This window comes from Setaria viridis, chromosome 8 (genome assembly GCF_005286985.2).
Source record: "Setaria viridis chromosome 8, Setaria_viridis_v4.0, whole genome shotgun sequence".
NCBI classification, from domain to species: Eukaryota; Viridiplantae; Streptophyta; class Magnoliopsida; order Poales; family Poaceae; genus Setaria; species Setaria viridis.
The window spans coordinates 28,531,294-28,546,327 of record NC_048270.2 but is presented as its reverse complement, the minus strand read 5'-3'; the positions used below and the strand labels follow the sequence as shown (position 1 = coordinate 28,546,327).

General features: G+C 47.4%; 3 protein-coding genes across 4 annotated transcripts; 1 reads left to right on the top strand and 2 right to left on the bottom strand.

Annotated features, from left to right (window-relative positions):
• Positions 1-352: 352 nt before the first annotated feature.
• Positions 353-7,007, top strand: LOC117866182 (uncharacterized). 2 transcript variants are annotated; one of them, XR_004642786.2, is made up of 13 exons: positions 353-603; positions 1,736-1,873; positions 2,008-2,089; positions 2,208-2,284; positions 4,550-4,662; positions 4,794-4,905; positions 5,017-5,133; positions 5,329-5,420; positions 5,500-5,566; positions 5,721-5,799; positions 6,087-6,178; positions 6,421-6,635; positions 6,748-7,007. XR_004642786.2 is itself a non-coding variant. In XM_034750336.2 (13 exons), exons 1-13 carry the CDS (start codon positions 415-417, stop codon positions 6,772-6,774), a joined length of 1,329 nt encoding a protein of 442 aa, XP_034606227.1. In that variant the 5' UTR covers positions 354-414; the 3' UTR covers positions 6,775-7,007. The 2 variants fall into 2 exon arrangements, 1 of the variants encoding a protein (XP_034606227.1); XM_034750336.2 differs by having other exon boundaries at positions 354-603; positions 6,492-6,635.
• Positions 7,008-7,021: 14 nt separating this feature from the next.
• On the bottom strand, positions 7,022-9,886 carry LOC117866180 (UPF0481 protein At3g47200). Its single transcript, XM_034750333.2, has 2 exons — positions 9,063-9,886; positions 7,022-8,015 (listed from the first exon to the last, which is right to left on the bottom strand). Exons 1-2 carry the CDS (start codon positions 9,666-9,668, stop codon positions 7,263-7,265), a joined length of 1,359 nt encoding a protein of 452 aa, XP_034606224.1. The 5' UTR covers positions 9,669-9,886; the 3' UTR covers positions 7,022-7,262.
• Positions 9,887-12,415: 2,529 nt separating this feature from the next.
• LOC117866181 (UPF0481 protein At3g47200) lies at positions 12,416-14,832 on the bottom strand. The gene is made up of 2 exons (XM_034750335.2): positions 14,073-14,832; positions 12,416-13,406 (listed from the first exon to the last, which is right to left on the bottom strand). Exons 1-2 carry the CDS (start codon positions 14,670-14,672, stop codon positions 12,651-12,653), a joined length of 1,356 nt encoding a protein of 451 aa, XP_034606226.1. The 5' UTR covers positions 14,673-14,832; the 3' UTR covers positions 12,416-12,650.
• Between the last annotated feature and the right edge of the window lie 202 nt (positions 14,833-15,034).

Below are 15,034 nucleotides of genomic sequence, written 5' to 3'. Positions count from 1 at the left end.
TCGTTGCTCAATGTGGAACCGCCGGAAATCGACAGGTGAGCTGGTGATGACCGTGTGCGTGACGGATTCGCAGATGGCGACAGCAAAGGCTTCGCGACCGCTGGGCATTCCCTGAGCCGCTGGTGATCGAGCTCGATCGCAGCACTGCCGGGCGGGCACTGCCGGGCGTTGCTCAATGTGGAACCGCCGGAAATCGACAGGTGAGCTGGTGATGACCGTGTGCGTGACGGATTCGCAGATGGCGACAGCAAAGGCTTCGCGACCGCTGGGCATTCCCTGAGCCGCTGGTGATCTAGCTCGATCGCAGCACTGCCGGGCGGGCACGGTATAAATAGTGGCATAGGGTCGAGTCGCTGCTCGCCCACCACGAAGACCTCCTGCAATCGACGGCGCGAGAGCTTGTAGTGTTGATCGATGGCAACGGCGAAGAGCGTCGATTTCCCCGCTAACGGCGGCTTTGCGTCGGATCCGAATGAGAGCGAGGGCCACGGCGACATCGAGGCTGGCGGCAGCGCGAGCATTCCGGCTCCGGCGACGACGCCGAGGCCGAGCAGGGGACAGCGCCTCGCCTCGCTCGACGTCTTCAGGGGCATCACCGTCGTGGTCAGTAAAAGAGCTCAGCCTCCCCTAATCGCACATAGAAATATATGCACGCATGTTCTTTAGTTTGATGGCTGCCATGCATGTGGTTTGTTAAGCTCGAGGGCGAGCTGAAGCGAGGAGGTTTCTCCAATCTCCATGCATGATATAGCTGTTCACTGGTATAGCTGTAGCTAGTCGCCATGGATAGATGCTGGATGGGTAGTATTGGTCGCCATGGTGGAGAATATCAGAGAGGAACATGCTTGCTTGGAGGCCTGCCGGTAGTGGCGAGAGAAGCCGCTAGCGATAAGGAACCTGCAGCGGTGGGTGCCGCGGCTTCTCCGTCACAAAAAGAAGAAAGGCTTGCACACGTATCGGCTTGGCATCTTGCTTAATACTCCTACGTGAAATAGCTGCTAGAAATCAATATCTGGTGTGTATTTTTTGGGCCATGTCCTTGTCGTCAATATGTGTACGAAAAAAATAGCAGTGTGCCATCCGGTGTTTCTGTCTTTCGTTTCGTTGCACGACGACTTCCAAGTCCTAACGCGACGACCCCATGCCACTGCTTGTGCCGTAAGTAAATCAAGTAGCACGCGTGTTGAGTCATCTAGCAACTTGTGACGTGACACAAAAAAAAAAGCGAAGCCAAGACATCCACACACGTAATACAAAAGAACAAGACGAGTTGAGTCGCTGAGTGCCTCTGTAGCTGGTGTTCCTTGCCGACTGACCAGGAGTACTCAGAAAATTTCATGTAAGGAGTATTCCTAATTCGCATGGGTATGTATGGCCCTGGTCCCCAGTGATAGAGACGACTGCGAGAGGACTTTTCGCCTTACTTGACTTCTTAGCGTCATCTCCTTTTCAAGTACTACGTGGCAATGAAGGACAGGCATGTAAAATCATATTCGTTATTCAAAATCATTCGTTGAAAAAATGCTATTTCAAAATTACACGGTCCTAATTAAAGCGTTATTTGACATATTTGGCATTATGAAAGGGTTTTGTTCATCCTATATGTACTTATTATAGCAATTTAAATATTGCAATTTTTGGTGATCCAAATTAGAAGCTTTTATATGTCTTATTGTATATATTTCATTGCCGAACCAAGATTGCTCAATATATGATTACCATGGAAATATGACAGCTTATGATCATTGTGGATGATGTTGGTGGCCTTGTCCCTGCTATCAGCCACTCACCATGGGACGGCGTCACGCTTGCAGATTTTGTGTTCCCCTTCTTCCTCTTCATCGTTGGAGTCTCCTTGGCCTTTGCGTTCAAGGTTGTTCAACAAAATATCCAATGCAACAATTATAGTACTTAACATCCAAGAATTAATTACCATAGACTTTGTATATTGTTTATAGTATATTGAAAAAAAATCTAATATAGATAATAAAGTTTATTTATGTATAGAGAGTGCCAAACAGAGCGCTGGCAACCAAGAAGGCTATGATCCGGGCTTCAAAGCTCTTCCTTCTAGGCCTAATTCTTCAAGGTAAAACACTGGTGGTTGTTGGATTTCTTCCTTTGATTGATTGATTTGTTCAGCATGTATACATTTTCAATCCAGCGAAAATACTGAAAATAACAATTACTTGATCTTTTCTTTGAAGGTGGCTTCTTTCACAGCATCCACGATCTTACTTATGGAGTTGATATTCGTGAGATACGGTTAATGGGCGTACTTCAGGTATCTCCACAGCTGTATCTATTTTCTATCCACATTCTTGGAATCGACCTTGCATGCACCTTTTTTTTCTAAATGATTATATTGTCAAGGACACTGCATCCACTACCGGAAACAGAAAGTTCGCCGAGTGCCCCAGGCACTCGGCGAAGGCCCAAAAACACTCGGCGAAACGTTTGCCGAGTGTAACACTCAACAAACGGCACACGGCAAACTATGAGTCGGCAAAGTTAACTTTGCCGAGTGTTCTATGTCGAGCACTCGGCGAAGCTTTCGCCGAGTGACAAAAAACACTCAGCAAACATATTTTTCAAAAAAAATAAAAAAAACCAAAAACGCCGGCCACCACCACCACCGGCACCACTGCCGGCCACCACCACCGGCCTCCACCACCACCGGCACCACTGCCGGCCACCACCACCGGCCTCCACCACCACCGGCACCACTGCCAGCCACCACCACCGGCCTCCACCACCGCCGCCTCGCCACAGCCGTCGCCCACCACGCCGCCTCGCCACAGTCGCCGCCCACCGGCCTCCACCACCGCCACAACTACCACCCGCAACCACGCCGCCTCACCACAGCCGCCGCCCACCACGCCACCACATCCGTTGGGGAGAAGGGGAGGGGCGGGCCGCGCGTCGCCGGGGAGAAGGGGAGGGGGCGCCCGGCCACCCACCGCCACCCGCCGAGGAGAAGGGGAGGGGGCCACCCGCCGCCACGCCACCTGTCGCCGAGTTGAAGGGGAGGGGGCGACCGGCCGCCGCCGGATCCGGCTGCGAGGGGAGGGGATCCGGCCGGGAGGGGAGGAGCCACCGTCGGATCTGGCCTGGAGGGGAGGTGCCGCCGCCGCATCTGGCCTGGAGGGGAGAGGCGTCGGGGGAGAGGCGCCGGAGAGAAGGGGAGGGAGTGGCCGCCGGGGGAGGGAGGGCCACCTCCCATCCTCACCCGGATCTAGCCCCCGCCGCCCAGATCTGGCCTGTCCGCCGGGGGAGGGAGGGCTGCCCTCCCATCCGCGCCCGGATCTGGCCCCCGCCGGGGCAGAAGGGGAGAGGGGAGGCGGCGTCCGGCGAGAGGGAGGCGGCGTCCGGTGGGAGGGAAGGGGCGGCGTGAGGGGAGAAGGAGGGGGGCGGCGTGAGGGGAGGCAGGGGGAGGAGAGGGGGGCGGCGTGAGGGGAGGCAGGGGGAGGAGAGGGGGGCGGCGTGAGGGGGAGGCGCGGGTGGGGGGGCGGGGGCGGCGTGAGGGGAGGCGCGGAGGGGGGGGTGGTTGTGGGCTGGGGGTGTCTTGAGGGAGGGGGGCGGTGAGAGGAGGCGGGCCCCGGCCAGTACGGGAAAAAAAGGTCACCGAGTGTCCTATGTGGACACTCGGTAAAGGGTTTCTTTGCCGAGTGTCTAACCTAGGACACTCGGCAAAAAAATTTTAAAGAAATTTAAAAAATATCCAACAGTTTCAAAATAATACCAAATTTTCACACGAAACAATATATGTTCTCTACTGACTATACAAAAAGTTTTGTAGTCAAACCAAACTCGACCGTTAGTTCGACTCTAAATCTTATCGAATCCTTCTCAAAGTTACTATTCCTCTTCTGAGATACTTCGATTTGTAATCATCGTACATGATGAAATGTACAAAACCTTCTCAATTTATTCCACAGCCTCCACGTATTATATCATCACATCATGACAAATCTCTTGATTTTCAGACTTTGCTTGTTTTTTTACAATTTAAAAATAGTACTTCCACACGTTCATGGTCGTGTTTCCTAAACAAGATGTTCGAAATTTCTTTTCATTTCATGGGTCAGGTCTCAAATTGGGCCAAATAACATGAATATCATTTTTCTACTCATTTTGTTCCATAATTTGAATCACTTGCAGTTCAAATTTGACTTATACCAAAAATTTCCTTGAAATGCAATTAATTAAATAAATATAGCAAATAAATCTAAAAATATACCAAATTTTAACATGGAGTACCACATGTTGTATGTGGGGAGCAGAAAAAATTTCAAGGTGAAAAGAGGAAAAAAATTATTTTTTTGCTGAGTGTCAAAATAACACTCGGCAAAGATGGGGTTTGCCAAGTGTTTTTTTTATGACACTCGGCAAAGCCCCGATTTGCCGAGTGTTTTTAGCTTGGCACTCGGCAAAGAGCTTGTTTGCCGAGTGTTCGAAAAAAAACACTCGGCAAAGAAAAAACACTCGGCAATTTTTAGCTTTCCTGTAGTGATCCAATAAAATGATTAAAATTATCCACTTGCTGTAGAGAATTGCAATAGCGTACTTAGCGGTGGCGCTTTGCGAAATATGGCTACGAGGTGGTGCAAGTGACATTGGAGCTGGTGGCTATGCGTTGATCAGAAGATACCGTCATCAGCTGTAAGCATGCTACAACTTTAACAGACACTTCAAATAGAAAAGTAGCAGCTAGTGGTGGGTTAATTAGATAATCTAATTAGTTCTGTATTTACATTGCATCACCGTGTATTCCTTTCCCTTATTTTTCAAAGGTTTGTGGGTTTGGTTCTCACGGTCACCTACATGACGGTTTTGTATGGCATGTATGTGCCAGACTGGGAATATGAGGTCATATATCCAGACACCACTTTTAAGCATTTTAAGGTAATTACATTAATACATGTGGTCAAATTTATTTGGCATTCTTTTTTATGGAAAATTCCTGCTGGATATTAATTACTTTCTGTTTATGAGTTTTTATTTTGCTGCGTCCAGGTGAAATGTGGGGTGAGGGGTGATATAGGGCCTGGCTGCAATGCTGTGGGCATGATTGATCGACGTGTTATTGGAATCCAACATCTCTATACACACCCCGTTTACCTCAAGACAGCGGTATGCAAAAAAATGCAGTTGATGAAATGTGTGCTAGAAGACAACTTTATTATGCATATTTGAAACTTGGCTCTTGAAGTTTGAACCTGGATTTTCTAAAATGCACACATCAAATAGTAGTGTTTTTTATTCTATGAGTATATTACAGCTACTATTGATGAACTTACAGTCTATCATTTATACTTTTTTTTGAAGCAATGTAGCATCAACTCCCCACGAAATGGGCCACTTCCACCAGACGGTCCGACATGGTGTGAAGCTCCCTTTGAACCTGAAGGCCTCCTCAGGTAATTAGTGGCTTACACTAGCTTAATTTCTGAATGACTTACTTGACTGCTAAACTATGTATGTTTTTGCCATTTGTAGTTCCCTGATGGCAATTGTGACCTGCTTGATCGGGCTCCAAATTGGGCATGTCATTGTGCACTTCAAGGTACCTATACAGAAGTAAATGTTGCTTCTTCATTTTTTTCTCTTTCAATCGGAGTTTGTGCAATTCCTTGATAAGTATGTAATTGTGGTCAGTGTTCTGTATGTTTAACATAACTTACAATTGCTGTTTTTTTCTTGAAATTTTGTTACTGCAGGAGCATGGCGAGAGAATAGTGCGGTGGTCGATTCCATCACTAAGCTTGCTGATTCTTGGCTTCTTGCTTGACTTGTTTGGTAATGAAATGATTAGTTAGCTAAGTACTTTGCTGTCATAATAATAATTGTGTTGTACGGTGGGCACATCTCACCCTAGGGTACAATGATATCCAGCACCTAGCATGTGCTGCCGAAAAAGACACCCTAAACTACTGAACATGAAGAATGTTACTGACGCTTTACTAAATCAGGTTCTGTAATGGGCCTTCAGTAGTCAACGTCAACACTACCAACTAAAATTTTGTTTCAGTAGTTTAACACCGTGTAGTATGCTTATCATCTTCATTTGGGTTATTCACATGCAGGCTTGCACTTGAACAAGTCGTTATATAGTCTGAGCTACACCTGCCTCACCACGGGCACCGCGGGTCTCTTCTTTGCAGGAATCTATTTGCTGGTTGGTGACACTTTTCTTGTTTTTTTTTCTAAAAGCACATGAGCTCTGCCGTTCATTTGATAAATTATTGAAATATTGATACCTGAGTAACTAATTAAACCAAGCCAGTTGAAGGACAAGTATATCCAAAATGTTTCAACATCATTTTGTTTCCACTATGTTCATGTGTGAATGAACCAATGGGTTTTCGAAAAGTACGTCCCCTGTTCCATTAACAATTTAACATAATAGAAGATACGCAGTTACGCCAACTAGGACGAATGGTTTGCGCTACATGGATTCGTGATGTCACCGACATGGTATATGCTTCCAGGTGGATGTTTATGGTTACAAGAAGCCGCTTTTCCCAATGGAGTGGGTGGGAAAGCATGCTCTCATCATATTTGCTCTAGTGGCATGCAACATCGCCCCAATCCTGGTGCATGGCTTCTATTGGAGGGAACCACAGAACAACATTGTAAGACATATGACCATGTTTGGTTTGTTTCTTCCCTTTCATCATATTCCAAATCATGAAGTATACTAGTGTTTTAACTTATTAAATACTGGTGGCATTTGTGTTTGGACAGTTGAAATTTATAGGAATCGGAGGCTGACTGCATGTCTTCTCAGTGACGTTCAAGATTTAGAGAGAACAATAACACAGCATAGAGCACCAGCTTTCTGAAACAGTCAGTGCTACCCGCATGCTGTAACACACGCCTGTAGCAGGAGCGTCTTAGAATTTTGGGACCCTATGCTAAGTTTAGAATTGGTCCAATGCACGCGGAAATTTCAACTAGCAAATATGACATAGTCAATTATATGCACTATATTGTGAGTTGCTTTATTCTTTTCATATTTATTTTGTACCAGTTTAGAATCGGGGGTTTGAAGTCCTTTTTCCATAATTCCAAACCTTCAATTGTAACAAACTCAACAAGGCACACAAAAAGATCAAAAAAAACATCATCAACAAAATGAAATAAGCAACATTCAACACATCATATCTTCAAGAAAATCAAAACAAAACCAACTCAACCAAATCACCAATATGCATGGCGCAGCACGCAAGCAAATGAATGCAAAAGCTGCACGGCAATTGTCACATCGGAGCCGGCGCCGTAGACGAGCTGCCACTGCCGTTGTTCTGGTAGAATTGCAGCACGCTGTAGACGGTCTGCATGATGGTCATGACGAGGAGGAAGATGGCGGCGGCGAGGGAGAGGAACGCCCATGGGCTCCGGAAGTAGGTGTGGATGAGGTTGGCGCGCCACATGTTCCACGGCTTCCGGCAGTAGGCGTTCACCTCCCGGTGCACAGCGTCGAGCGCGCTGTCCGTCTCGAGCACCACGTCCTTGGAGATGCTGTTGAACAGCTTCGCCACTGCCTTGTCGCTGCCGACGGCGTTCTGGATGATGCCCCTGGAGCTCAGCAGCGCCACGTCCTTGGCGGAGTCGATGATGTTGTCCATGAAGAAGACGTAAGCCGTGACGTCGTTGCCGGCGCCGACGTGCAGCCGCTCGAACGCCATCATGTTGAGGAACATGTACTCAGTGGAGTCGTCCACCGTCACTGCCGGCATGCTCAGCACGCCGTGCCGGAAGCGGATGTCGTGGAGGCTCGCCGAGTGGCTCTTCTTGAACCGGATCCCGGCCTCGTACAGCTCCACCGCCGACCGGATGATGTCCGCCTCCGGCACGTCGCGCGAGCTCCAGTGCGGCGCCTGGTAATGGCCGTAGAGCATGTTCCGGCGGTGCACGTCGAGCGCGTGGAGACCCGGAGTGGCACCGGGCGGCGGAAGCCGCGGCGACGGGGACAGGAACCTCAGCACCATCCTGTTGATGACATCGCCATTCTACGTGCACATGCAAAAGGGTTCAATGGTTCTAGTTCAGTTGCAAGACCAAAAAGCAGTGCTTGACAGCTTTTTCACGTGAAGAAGCTTTGGGATTCGAAATACGAAAAAATTTGGATACCACCGAAATGAATGATTTTCTGAAATTTTGAAGAATTTGGACTGGGATTTAGGACTTGACCGATCAATGAATATAATTCATTTTAAATGAAATTTTGCTAGACTGTGATGAAAATTTAGGAATTGAACACTCTAGAGAAGATGGCAGGGGAGAACTAGCTAGGGAGATATGGTGAGGAGCTAAGGAAGAAGACATGTTGTTCATTGTTAGAAAAAAACGAACCGGGCTGCTGATTATATTAAAAAGTAGAAGTAAATCCAGACTGGGTAATAAAAAAAACTACCACATCAACTACTCTCACAAAGGGGAGACATATCAACTACTCTCACAAAGGGGAGACATATTAAGTTTTATTAACGTCTTTATACCTAGGGGAGTACGTACGTGGGCTGGTATAAATCTTAACAATGGTGGAAAAATTCAACTTTGGTTAATTTGTTTTGACCAATTCGACTTCATTTCAGTCCTCAGTGAAATGGGGAGATTCCACTAAATTCATCCATTTCAAACTGAATCCCAGAACCCAGTGAACTAGTGGCAACAAATGAACTAATGCATAAGTGTCTCAATAAGTTACTACTCTTCTGAAACATGTAAAATTTTCCCAATCCCGACAGAAATTGATCTGTGCTGTGTGAAACTGTTGTAAGGTTCACATGATACATTTCTACGTTGCAGAAAAGAATGAAGTGGTCTCTCTAAAAGCAAGTGTGATGCCATGTGAAAAGAAGAGAAGTCAAGATCCAAGGTGCTATACATCTTGCTTTGCTTTTGCTTTCTTTGGCATCGATGCCTTGACAAAGCCAAGCATAAAGAGAACAGTGCTAAAAATAGAAGAAATTTACGTTATCCGCCTGCTTGATCCTATGCTTAGCTTGTTGCACTTGACGTTCTAAAAACAATGAGCAGAGAATCAAATAATTTACCGTAAGCTTGTCAGTCTCGACGGCGACGAGCCTCTCCAGCAGGAGCAGCGGCAGCTGGTTCTCGAGCATGAGCATGTCGCGGCGGATGTAGGGCACCATGTAGAGCACCCCATGGTGGCTGAAGATGGGGTCGTTGGGCGCGTAGTCCCCGGTATTACTCTTCCCGACCACGTCGAGGCTGGCGGCCCTCATCACCTCCAGCAGGAAGCACCCGTCCACGATCATCATCTCCAGGAACCTCTCCCTCCCGTCACCTTCCCTCCACTCGGCGCCGAGGTCAAGGTACGCGCTCGCCAGCTGCTCGGCGACCTCCTCCACGGCGGCGGCGAACTTCTCCAGCGGCCGCTTGGCCCGGCGCAGCAGGTGCCGCAGCGCCCGGCGCTTGTGCTCCTCCATGGGGACCAGCTCGGGGTCGCCGTGGTGGAAGGGGCCCAGCGACACCACCTGGGGGCGGTACGCCTTGGGCTTCAGGTCCTTGATGCACGCCGGCACGCGGTAGATGCAGTGGCGCTGCCACCGCGACACCTCCACCGACGCGTCGGCCTCATCCAGCTTCTTCTCCACGTCCACCACCCATACCCTCCTGCCGCCACCGGCCGCCGCCATTGATCCGACGAGCAATTCGTATAGAAGATGCCTAAGCTAACTTGTGATTCGACTGCTATAGCTACTCATCTAGACTTTCATGAAGGGAAGCTAGACACTAACGTTGGCAATAGAAACCTAGATTTATATAGCCATGTATATGTGTTCAAGCTATCGGCGTTGCAAAATAGCCACATAGGCGTATCGGGTAGCTAGCTTGCGTTGCATGCCACCTCTTGCGTGCTAAGTGCAGGGAAAGAGGCCACTGTCATGTGAATGCATATGGCTACTAAATGAGTTCTAAACATTGCAATTAATGTGTCGTGATAGGTGTTAAATTAAAAAGAGGCTAATCACATTATACTACTATAACTTTGCCATGGTCACTGAGAGCTGCACGCTTTATTTTACAGCTAGCTGACATCAAGGTCATCAGCGTGACTTAGTTTACCATGTTCAGGTACAGGTTTTACAATATATAAACAGATCAAGATGCTAGTAGTGTGACTTAGTTTAATATGTCAACCTGAATGGTTAGCTGGCTGGGATACCAGTGAGGAAGCGAGGAATATGTAAAAGGCGGCCTGCTGGCCGTCGTGGATGGGTGGTAAGAGGATTGACTAGAGGGCAGGAGAGGTATCTTGATCATCGCTCTCTGTAGTTTTCCATCATGCATTGAGAAGGAGGAATCAAGAAACGAAGCTCCAAGTACAAGTGACTCACGTGAGACATATATATGTGGTCTGCCGTCCACACAGAAAAAGTTCCGCGTACCGGAACTAAACCTGGACCTGGTTGGTCCCCGCGGAAAATTCGAACGGGTCGAGCAGGATGTAGTCAGCCCTTTTTGGCAAAAGTTAAGTAAATTTTGTCAAAATTTCCAAAAGTTTCACATATTTTGCATTTCAGGATGCATGGTTTCAGTTCACAGATTTGAAATTTATTTGAATTTTTTTTGTTAATGGTGAAAGGGCTGAAATTTCTTTAGCCAGTTTTACTGGCCAGCAGCGATTTTTAAGTATGCAACAAAACAAATCCAATCGGTTCAGCATGCATGATATTACCTCTGATTGGAAGTACATGGCATATAGTTTTGGTAGTTAGAATTCTATCATTTTAACTATTAATATATATTCCCTCAGTTTCAAATTATAGTTCACTTTACTGTTGTCCTATGTCAAACTTTCTAAATGAGAGGAATTGGTGGCTGCAACGAAGCTTCTGGTGATACATAATGCATAACTATTATAGGAATGCTTGCGTGAGACAATCCGGCCCCAATTGATCCGTGCTGACATGTATTTTTGAAATAAGATTTTTTTTGTTGTATTTACCACCCTTTAGCCACAAAAGCATTGTCTCTTGTTGGGTTGGGTGCAACACATTAAATTATGACTGTCAATATATTTTGTTTAAATAGAACATCTAAAATTCTATAGCTTAATTTTCCTTAATAAGTATGTAAGGAAAATGGCCTAAGACTATTGTTTGTCATTTTGGTGATTGGGTGACAACATAGTCTAATTCACTACGACTAATATGTTGGTGAGGATGTACTTTTTTATAGGTGTTTGTAGGTTCCAAGGATGAATTTCAAGCCATCAAAATTTTAGTAAAAAGAGAGCATGAATACCATATAAATACCATTTCTTTTCTGACAGGGATGAAAGGTTAGGGATCGCAAAGCTAATTTTGCAGTTTCAAACCTCACATGGTGGGGCCCACTAGATTTCAATTGTCTAGTTTCTTTTCTTTTCCACCTTCTCTCTCCGGTTAAACGGTCCATTCCCCTTCTCTTTTTTCCAAGGCTTTCCTCTTCTCTCTCAATCTGACAGTGGAGCTCCGCATGGTGGAGCTTAGCGCGGGGCGGAGCCTGACCCCAGCGCAGCATGCCTGGAGCTGCATTTCCGCGGGTCCAGCAACGGCGGGGCACGGCGAACTCCCTTGAGCGGTACTGGAGCAGCACCGCGAGCACCCCACACAGGAGCAGGTGTTAACGAGGCTGTCGTAGGCGGATCCGGGCTGCACCGGAGCGATGTCGGCTCTAGCGAGCTCCTAGGGAGGGAGCAGCGGTGGCCCCGGTGAGCTCCCATGAAGGGAGCGACGAGCGAGATCTACCCGATCTGCTAGCCAGACGACATGTCTTTCCTCATGTTTCTTATTTTTTATTCTACAAATTTTTATTCTCATTTTTTCCTTCTAAAGTTTTGCTTCAAATTCTTTGTTCTCCATTTTTACCTGAGACCTTTTGTTTTTGTGTTTTTCATTTTTTCTTTTTTGAAATTTTTTCTATAATTTTTCCTTCCAAAGCTTTTGCCTATAACTTTTTTTTTTCTGTTCAAACATTTTTCTTCTAAATTTTTTTTATGAAAAAAATTTAGTTACTTTTTCACAAAAGTTTGTTTCCAATTTTTTGAATTGAATATTTCTAACATTTTTTTTGAAAACTTTGGTATGTACTTCAATTTTTTGTTCTTGAAAGTTTGCTCTCAAAAACATTTTTTTTTTGGAAAATGTATTATTCCAATATTTTTTTGGTAAATTTTTTTCCCAATTTTATTATTTGTTTGATTAATCGTGTGGGGATCTAGAGCTAGGGATTAGGAAGATACACACGTGAGGCGGGTTAGCATGCGCTAAGCGAGGTGTGGATAAAAAGGGAATGGGTGCTCGAGCAGGATACAAAAGCGGAAAGAACAATGTGTCGAAGATCGACCAAACGGAGGCTTCCATCCAGTCGTCTGTAAATTTGCTATTCCCTGTTGGGGTTGAGCGTTAAAAACAACTTTATTTCAGTTTTGATCAATAGCACCACTCTTTTCCAAATTCAGAATCCTCGGTTCAACAACTCAAACAAGGCAAATGGAATCGAAAACATTACGCAGCACAAGGCAACTCAAGAAAATCAAGGCACAAAAGTGCAAAACAAAGTCAAACAGATATTCCATGTACATAGAGCCGGGACGCTTGCATGTAGATGAATGCAAAAGCTGCGCTGCAAGATCACATTGGAGCCGGTGCCGCTGGAGAGCTGTTGTTGGCTTGGTCCTGCTGGTAGTATGGCAGCACAGTGTAGACGGTCTGCATGATGGTCATGACGAGGAGGAAGACGGCGGCGGCGAGGGACATGAACGCCCAAGGGCTCCGGAAGTAGGTGTGGATCAAGTTGGCACGCCACATGTTCCATGGCTTCCCGCAGTAGGCGTTCACCTGCCGGTGAACAGCGTCCAGCGCGCTCTCCGGCTCGAGGACGACGTCCTTGGAGATGCTGTTGAACAGCTGCGCCACCGCCTTGTCGCTGCCGACGGCGTTCTGGATGATGCCGCTGGTGCTCAGCAGCGCCACGTCCTTGGCGGAGTCGATGATGTTGTCCATGAAGAAGACGTACGCCGTGACGTCGTTTCCGGCGCCGACGTGCAGCCGCTCGAACGCCATCATGTTGAGGAACATGTACTCGGTGGAGTCGTCCACCGTCACTGCCGGCATTCTCAGCACGCCGTGCCGGAAGCGGATGTCGTGGAGGCTCGCCGAGTGGCTCTTCTTGAACCGGATCCCGGCCTCGTACAGCTCCACCGCCGACCGGATGATGTCCGCCTCCGCCACCACGTCCTTCGGGTCCCGTGTGGCCTGGTACGGGCCATAGAGCATGCTCCGGCGGCACACGTCGAGCGGGTGGAGCCCAAGACTGGTGCCGGCCGGTGGCTGCCGGGACGACGGGGACATGAACTTTAGCACCATCCTGTTGATCACGTCGTCGTTCTGCGTGGTGGCACCCGTAATCCATGCAGATTGAAGTATTTTAATTGGTTAGTTTGAGTTCATTTATGCGAATAATAGGATAATTCAATATTTGCTCTCATGTCATTGTAAGTTTAATATGACACGTTAGAAATGAATCAAAATGCCGTTGGAAACTTTGATTACACTACTAAAATTAATTACTCTTCGTGTGTGAACTATATTACGTACTCCCTACTACGCTCCAAATTATAAGTTGTTTTAGCTTTTATAGATTTATAAATATAATTATTATGCATCTAGACATATACTAGACACGCATAATAATATTTGTGAAGCTAGGAAAACCAAAATGACCTATAATTTGGAACAGAGGAAGTATAATGTAGTGGAGACATAATTACAATCCAAACAAAGCTGATCTTAGGAGAGAATGACTTGTGATGTAAAACGGAAGAACTCGAGACAAAACACTGCTAAAAATGAGATAAATACAGCAATGCCATTTTGCTTCGAAACTATTTTTCAAGAGAAAATTTAGCCATACCTTTTCCAAAAGTTCAATTAATTAAATATTCAGCGAGATACCGATGATAAAACGACTACATGCAACCAAAAAACGACACTTACTCGTGACCGGTGGGTTTGGCATCGTATGACAGACGGGTAAGGTAGTAAATCATTTACCGGGGGATTGCCACCCTCGACGGCGACGAGCTTCTGCAGCAGGAGCAACGGCAGCTGGTTCTCGAGCATGAGCATATCCCGGCGGATGTAGGGCACCATGTAGAGCACCCCATGATGACTAAAGATCGGGTCGTTGGGCGCGTAGTCCCCGGTGTTCTTCCCGTCGCGGCCGGCGGCCCTCATCACCTCCAGCAGGAAGCACCCGTCGACGATCATCATCTCCAGGAACTTCTCCCTCCTCCCCTCCTCGCCGCGCCACTGGTCGCCTAGGTCCATGTACGCGCTCTCCAGCTGCTCGGCGACCTCCTCCACGGCGGCGGCGAACGCCTCCAGCGGCCGCCTGGCCCGCCGGAGCAGGTGCCGCAGCGCGCGCTGCTTGTGCTCCTCCATGGGCTGGAGCTCCTTGTCGCCGTGGTGGAAGGGGCCCAGCGACACCACCTGCGGCCGGTACGCCTTGGGCTTGAGGTCCTTGATGCACGCCGGCACGCGGTAGATGCTGTGGCGCTGCCACAGGTAGACCTCCAACGACGCGTCGGCCTCTTCCAGCGTCTTCTCCACGTCCACCACCCACGCTCTACTGCTCGCGGCGGCGGCAGCCATGGATCCGGTGAAAGGTAGCAGATTGTATGTCGGAGTAGAGAGAGAGAGTTGATTGCTCGATGGTTAGCTAATAATCTTAATAGTCTAGAACTCTAGTCTTTTTTTTTGAGATCGTCTAGAACTCTATTCTTGATATATAGGCATATGCATGCGGTTACTTGCGTTGCATGCCACGGCGCGCGTGCTCGGTGTCCGGAAAAGAGGTCACTGTCATGTGCATACAGGACTAGTCCCTGTCGCTCTGAACTACTCATGTCTAACATAAGACTCAAATTGGAATTACGGTCACGGCAGTCGGCACAATGATAATCTGAACTGTCCACTATGTGACATGTCGCGATCATTACAGTCCTTAAGTAAAT

What these genes read in the sequence shown, in the direction of transcription:
- LOC117866181 (XM_034750335.2), bottom strand. Translation starts at nt 14,672, where the DNA reads ATGGCTGCCGCCGCCGCGAGCAGTAGAGCGTGGGTGGTGGACGTGGAG. An exon ending in TCGAGGGTGGCAATCCCCCG is followed by an intron (nt 13,407 to 14,072) that starts GTAAATGATTTA and finishes GCCACCACGCAG; the next exon opens with AACGACGACGTGATCAACAG.
- LOC117866180 (XM_034750333.2), bottom strand. Translation starts at nt 9,668, where the DNA reads ATGGCGGCGGCCGGTGGCGGCAGGAGGGTATGGGTGGTGGACGTGGAG. An exon ending in TCGAGACTGACAAGCTTACG is followed by an intron (nt 8,016 to 9,062) that starts GTAAATTATTTG and finishes ATGTGCACGTAG; the next exon opens with AATGGCGATGTCATCAACAG.
- LOC117866182 (XM_034750336.2), top strand. Translation starts at nt 415, where the DNA reads ATGGCAACGGCGAAGAGCGTCGATTTCCCCGCTAACGGCGGCTTTGCG. An exon ending in CCTTGGCCTTTGCGTTCAAG is followed by an intron (nt 1,874 to 2,007) that starts GTTGTTCAACAA and finishes ATTTATGTATAG; the next exon opens with AGAGTGCCAAACAGAGCGCT. An exon ending in GGGAACCACAGAACAACATT is followed by an intron (nt 6,636 to 6,747) that starts GTAAGACATATG and finishes GTGTTTGGACAG; the next exon opens with TTGAAATTTATAGGAATCGG.